Source organism: Portunus trituberculatus, chromosome 39 (genome assembly GCF_017591435.1).
Source record: "Portunus trituberculatus isolate SZX2019 chromosome 39, ASM1759143v1, whole genome shotgun sequence".
NCBI classification, from domain to species: Eukaryota; Metazoa; Arthropoda; class Malacostraca; order Decapoda; family Portunidae; genus Portunus; species Portunus trituberculatus.
In genome coordinates this window covers 20,429,427-20,436,088 of record NC_059293.1, presented here as the reverse complement: position 1 = coordinate 20,436,088, position 6,662 = coordinate 20,429,427, and the positions used below count along the sequence as shown (strand labels likewise).

The following is a 6,662-nucleotide window of genomic DNA, read 5'->3' as shown; positions in this document are numbered from 1 at the left end:
CTGGTAATCCGGTGCACATACCAAATAACAACACTAATATAATTGGCTGTGGCTGTGACTCTTGAGGGATGACCATTGCGTGTGATTTAGGTTAGGTTGATATTTAGGATAAGCACATCATATCCTCACACAAGTACATGTCCTTTTACCCTTCACTGACACACATTCGGTCTTGGTAACCTCAATATGAAGTCCCTCGTAATGATAGCTGATAATTGGGTTACAGAGAGTGAGTCGCCGCAAGGGGAGCAGTGGGACCAGAGAGGGCGGGCAATGGAAAGTTAAAAGCGATAACGAATGGAGTATATAAGTATGACTATGAAATGTTGCTTATAAATTATGATGGTGAAGGTAAATTAATTATCTCTGAAAGTATTTAATTAATGCTGGAAGTACAGGCATAAAAGTTTGGCGTGCTGTACTGGAGCTGAAATACTCGGGCGCGGCCTGGAGCGGCGGCCCAAACAAGCCTGACAAAGGTAAACACGAATTAGTCCTGCGTTCCTGCGTCATTTTCGTAATCAAATGTTTATTTAGTATTGGCAGTCGGGATTAAGGTTCCTTTTCCGCCAGACTTTGAAATCTCTCTTTGAGGCGAAGCTACAAAGAGAGGAGGCTCTCGCTTTCATTCTTTATTCAGCAGCCAAGGCTTTGAGGGCAGTTTGCTTTAACTCCGAGACTGGATGCCAGAGGGCGGCTTGCGGCAGTTGTGTCATTGATAAACCCTTCCCTGGTGAGCTGATTCATGATGTTCTGCAGCGACTTGGGCGGGCACAGGCAGCCGCCACTTCATCTGGCCACTCACAGGGCAGAAAGGATGGAGCTTCCCTCTGTTTTTCTTTGGGTTTGTAGAAAGGAAGAGGCCTATCCAATAATGAGCATTATAACCTCCACTCAGCAGCAAAGGCGATCCACAAATTAATCAAACAAAAAGGCAAAAATGTGCAATCAATACAGGCTCCAAAAATTAAAAGAAAAAAAATCCATCCCCACTTCCTCTCACCTGCCGCTCAGGAAGTCCTCATGCTCCAGGATAACACTCCAGGCCGAGCGGTGGCTACAGAGGGCGTTGTGCTTGGTGGGCGGCGACACCTGGTGGGAGGACACGTCGCAGAACTGTGTGACGTGCGGGAGGTGGTGCAGGTACATGAGGGACGAGGTGATGGCGTCATTGTTGGTCGCACTGGCGGTGAAGCGGCACGTTGAGTCACGAAGGTCGTCACACGCAGTCCTGTTGGGGAGGGAGAGAACGTGATGGTGAGTGTGTGAGGAAGAGGAGGAGGAAAAAGAAGAGGAGGAGGAACTATGAGACAAATAATGAGAGTAATACCTCGATAATTCCTCGTAATCGCCAGAAAACTTTCAATTACATGTTATTTTTGACAGGCCAAGACGGAACGAACGGAGATGAAAGAAAACGAGAGGATGAATGAACGACGACTGACACGTGGAGGAGAGAAGAAATAAGTGGGAGGTGGAAGAGAAGACACTGAGGAAGGAATGAAAAGACAACACAGAAATAAAACATAAGACGAGTTAAGTGGAGGAAAAATACATGAACCACATAACAGAAAACGAAATCAAGAAACATGATTTTTTGATGTTCCCGAGAGAGCAAGACATGGAAGGAATACGGGAAGGAACTTGAAGACGCGACCTTAAATCTCAGGATATTAAATACCTCCAAGAATACCTCATATGTCCCGCTCACTGCCAGTATAAAGGGAAGGCAAGGTCTTGGATGCGACTCTTGGCGTGGTGACGGTATCTCATTTCCCGAGAGAGAGAGAGAGAGAGAGAGAGAGAGAGAGAGAGAGAGAGAGAGAGAGAGAGAGAGAGAGAGAGAGAGAGAGAGAGAGAGAGAGAGAGAGAGAGAGAGAGAGAGAGAGAGAGAGAGAGAGAGAGAGAGTAAACGCAAAAGTGAAATTGTAAGACGATCAAAATAGGTGGTAAAACAATGCGAGAAAACAGGTGATATATATATTCTCTCTCTCTCTCTCTCTCTCTCTCTCTCTGTGCATTTTTTCTCCATACTCTATACTCCCCCATCTTTTTTTTCTTTTTAGTTGAGGGAAAGCCACATTTAAAGATTCACTCTACCTGTAATTGAAGGACGACCACTGAAACATTTATATTCTCGTGCAATCTTTTCCGGGGCTTCGGCACCAAAAGCAATCAAACACACCGCGCCAAATGTTGAATGGAATATAGAAAATCTTTTACCCACGACCGAGGATTCACCATTTCCGGACCTACGTTTCTTTGCCCCGTTTGTTTGTTCCTGTTTATCTGACAGCACGCAGGCACAACGACAGTCAGACAGTAGGGAGGACAGATGGACAGACAGGCAGATAGGGAGGGAAACAGAACACACATACACGCACACACGCAATAACCACTCCACAACGTAACAGCAGCACATTTCAAAACACTTGACATGACGTGGCTCTCTATTCGTTTTCTGTAGCTTGATCTATTAATCACAAACTGGTGTCGATTATTCAGCCTCGCCGCTCCGGGACGTCTTCCATTATGCAGCAGATAAGAGCGGCAAGTTATGGATACTGTGACAGGAGCAGCTCAAGATTGACAGCTGTGATGCATAAATCTCAACACACACGTATTCACTGAGGTCACTGGGCTAGGTGAAGCTCGCATAGCTCGTAGTGAAGGATACACCACTGCATAATAGAGCAAAACGCCTCATGTATCTTTATTCTTATTTCTCCCAGACGTTTGTCATATTATTGTGAAGTTCTGCTCCCTCCCACGTTTATTTATCTATCCACTCAAGTATTTATTTCTATTTATGAGGGCCATTAGCGAAGAAAAAACCCAGAAATTAAGGAAAAAAGGCCAAATAAAATGATTAACAAAAATGGTCCCAAACAAATCATCCCCGGTAATGTGGAGCTAACTAGTCAATGTCTTGATAGAGCAGATGGGCCCCTGTCTTCATACTGCCAGACTGAAGGTAATCACAGCGCATTAAAAAGAGGGTATCATTGATTCAGAAGGAATACACTACGCATTGTTACTTTTAGATAAACGTGCTAGTGAAAGGTGCAACATGAATAAAGGAAGAAGCTAGAAGGAGAAAAAAAGTAGTTATAAATGTCACACACCAAACGCTAAACTCACAACAGTGCACAAATATTTCATAGATTAACCCCTGCAGCACTGGGACGCATTTTTATCTTGAGTTTGGGTGTGATTAGACGATTTTATTGATATTAGGAAGCGTCTATGGAGGTCAGAAGATTAATGGCCACAGTCTTCACTATTCTAATACTGCACATAAGTTTCTGAAGTTGTATAAAATCACCAAATAATAGACAGAATGAATATAAAAACGTGTCAAGGTACTGAAGAGGTTAAGGAAATATTACAACTTAAATATAGAAAATTCCTGTTTCTGAAGTGAAGACGAATGAGTATTACTTGTAAGCTCAATTAAAAAGCAGGTTCATGAAATGTGAGACTGCTCGTTCCTTTGATGGGGGGTTTCGGAAATCAATCTTGAGAGCACAACATACAGACAGACAGATCTCATTTCAGAGTGGAAGCCAACCAACTGAAATGACGTCTACACGGGATGAAGGGAGTCTCCTTGTCCCTGGTGGCGGCGGGAAGAATGAAGCGCCGCAGGTTATCGAGGTTCACGTGTTGGACAAGTGTGTGTGTGTGTGGGGGGGGGGCGGTTGTTGCTACGACCATTTTCTCCAAGTTCTACACTCATAAGGCTACACTGCACCATTAATAAAGGAAGCGCTGTGTCTCTCCTGTAGTTTTTCTCTCTTATTATTTGAAACACTTCATAGAGTTTTCATAAAGGTCACAAACAAAATAAAACAGAAAAATAAGGAAAGGAGACAGAAAAGGAGAATTAAAGTTAAGAGGTAATTGAGCACTACAAAACTTATCATTTTTCATCAGGTAGAAGGTGATTATTCGTTTCCTTTCGCCATTGCCATTGTCTTATTTAAATTGCCACTAGAAACACAAAACTCCTCAATATCCTAAATAGCTTTCTAGATAACTACCTCCTTCAGCACCATGACGCGTTTCTATATTCATTCTCCTTACTATTTCATGATTTTTTACAGCTGCAGAAACTTATGTGGGGATTAAAATAGTGAAGATTCTGGCCATTAATCTTCTGACCTTCATAGATCCTTCGTAATGTAAATAAAATCGTCTAATCACGCCCAAAACTCAAGGTAGAAATGTGTCCCAGTACTGAAGGAGATAAAAATTAATTGACACACGGTACTGAAAGATTAGCTATTGTATTCTTCAGTGCTGCGAATCACATCTGGAAGCAAATAAACGATAAATGACGTAACTGATAATGGAATGCTTGAAATGCGATAGACATACGGACATTTTTCGTGAAGCATCATCGGCTATTTCACAAGTGTTTTCCCGGACTGATGGAAGAGACGAATGAAATCAGTGATAGAACAAAAATTAAGGGGACGGTTTGAAGATCCATTACGCTCACTCGAACAAAAGACACCCACACAGGAAAGAGCAATAAACGTGGATGCTTTGAAGGAAAGGAATTAAAAGATAAAAAAAAGAAAAGATTCCTCCTCCTCCTACACAAATTTCTATTCCTGCCTTGTTTTCCCACACGCAAGACGTAATCACTGCAGCAGAAGTCTTTGGCACAGATCAATGAGTCTTTCCTTATTTTTGAGTGATCTTCCTCCTCCATCTCCTCTAGGCTCTTGTATACAACTTAGTCTTTTGGTTCACCAGTATCAGTGATATACCCTTTGGAGAGAGAGAGAGAGAGAGAGAGAGAGAGAGAGAGAGAGAGAGAGAGAGAGAGAGAGAGAGAGAGAGAGAGAGAGAGAGAGAGAGAGAGAGAGAGAGAGAGAGAGAGAGAGAGAGAGAGAGAGAGTATGGATAAGCCTTGAGAAATAATGATAAGAAGAAGGAATTAAGGTTGGAATGTAAACAAAAACAAAAGAAATATAGGAAAATACCAAGAGATCAGAGAGAGAGAGAGAGAGAGAGAGAGAGAGAGAGAGAGAGAGAGAGAGAGAGAGACCTTAATACCTGAGAGAACACTGGAAGAGGAGATTAACAAGACAGTAATCCTCTCCGTTCGTCTCACAGCCAGCAAGAAAAAATCCCATTCTTATTTATTACTTGCACAAATACCAATTTTTCTAAAGGAAGTTCCTCAGAGGATGGACTGCACGTTGACATTCTCACCACTAAGTCTTCACCTCTTCAGTACCGTGACGCGTTTCCATATTCATTCTGCTTACTATTTGGTGATTTTACACATCTTCAGAAACTTATGTGGGAGATTGAAATAGTAAAGACTGTGGCCATTAATTTTCCGACCTCCATAGACCCTTCCTCATGTCAAAATAAATGGTCTAATCGTACGCAAGTCTTAAGGTAAATAATATGTCCCAGTATTGAAGGGGCTAAGCCTTCCCTCTAGACAGACGCCTTACGAAAAAAGTCAATGCCCTTTGATACACACGACCTCAGGAAAGATTTATGAAGCAGCAGTGTGGAGGAAATACACGCAGGAGGCAGAAAAATTTTTTGTTTCCAGGACATAATAATAATAATAATAATAATAATAATAATAATAATAATAATAATAATAATAATAATAATAATAATAAAGAAAAAGCTTTATGTACTCATCATTCAGCTGAAAAAAAGCTAATAGTACGAAGAAAAATAAAACATGAATCAGTGAAAATAATGTTGAATCACGTAGGATTATACGCATTTTCAACCTAATTTCACATTTATTGAAAAATATATACATAAAAATTAAGAATAGTATATAAAAGAAACACATAAACAATAATTCAAATATCACTAGCAATTTTCACCCCGTCGAGTACAAAACAGAGGAAAATGAATTAATGTAATACCAAAACTTGCATTACCAAAGAAAAGCATAAGAAGAATAAACTAATGATAATAATAATAAGATAAATAAGTAAATAAAACCGCCAATACTACACACACACACACACACACACACACACACACACACACACAGGGAGGCAGTGGCGTTGTGGATAAGGAGGTGAGCGTGGGATCAGGCAGACGTCCACGCGTAGGTTCGAATCCCACCACATACCACTTTGAAGCTATGCCATTTGTCGAGTGGTTTAAAGTTTGCTACATGTCACCATGATATCCAGGTTCTAAGTGGTTACACTAAAGATGCGCTTGGGTGGTGATATAGGCCCTATTATGGGTACCACTATAAATAAAATTGCTTGCGGCACTGATAGGCGGAAGTTGAACAGCACTACCCATATACTCTTCAAGTGTAAGTTGGGCTTCCTCACTCGGGGCAATGGTTTCCTAGCGGGTGAGCTTTGAGATAAGAGGTTCCCAAAAAAGTATCCCCTTTACCCCATAAATTCACGTGAAAAGCCCATATGGTATAAAAAAAAAAGTGTGCCTACAGGCGGTATAGGACTTAACATATAAAAAAAAAAGACACACACATGAGACATTTAGCACATCCATGGTCCAGCAAGTAATCACCAGCACTGCGTAGGTAATAATTAAGAAGAGGTAGTCAAAACAATACGAACACCACCCACTCCTACCTGATAACTACCCACTGCTATTTGCTACAGGCGGAAAAAATGGTTACCGATTCATAA

General features: G+C 41.3%; 1 protein-coding gene across 1 annotated transcript in view; it reads right to left on the bottom strand.

The window, feature by feature from the left end:
• Nucleotides 1-1,228, bottom strand: part of LOC123515733 (calcium-activated chloride channel regulator 2-like) — a 62,633-nt gene extending 61,405 nt beyond the window's left edge. The window contains exon 1 of the mRNA XM_045274588.1: nucleotides 1,004-1,228. Coding sequence (XP_045130523.1) covers nucleotides 1,004-1,149 — 146 coding nt within the window. The 5' untranslated portion in view covers nucleotides 1,150-1,228. The remainder of the gene's footprint in view (nucleotides 1-1,003) is intronic.
• Between the last annotated feature and the right edge of the window lie 5,434 nt (nucleotides 1,229-6,662).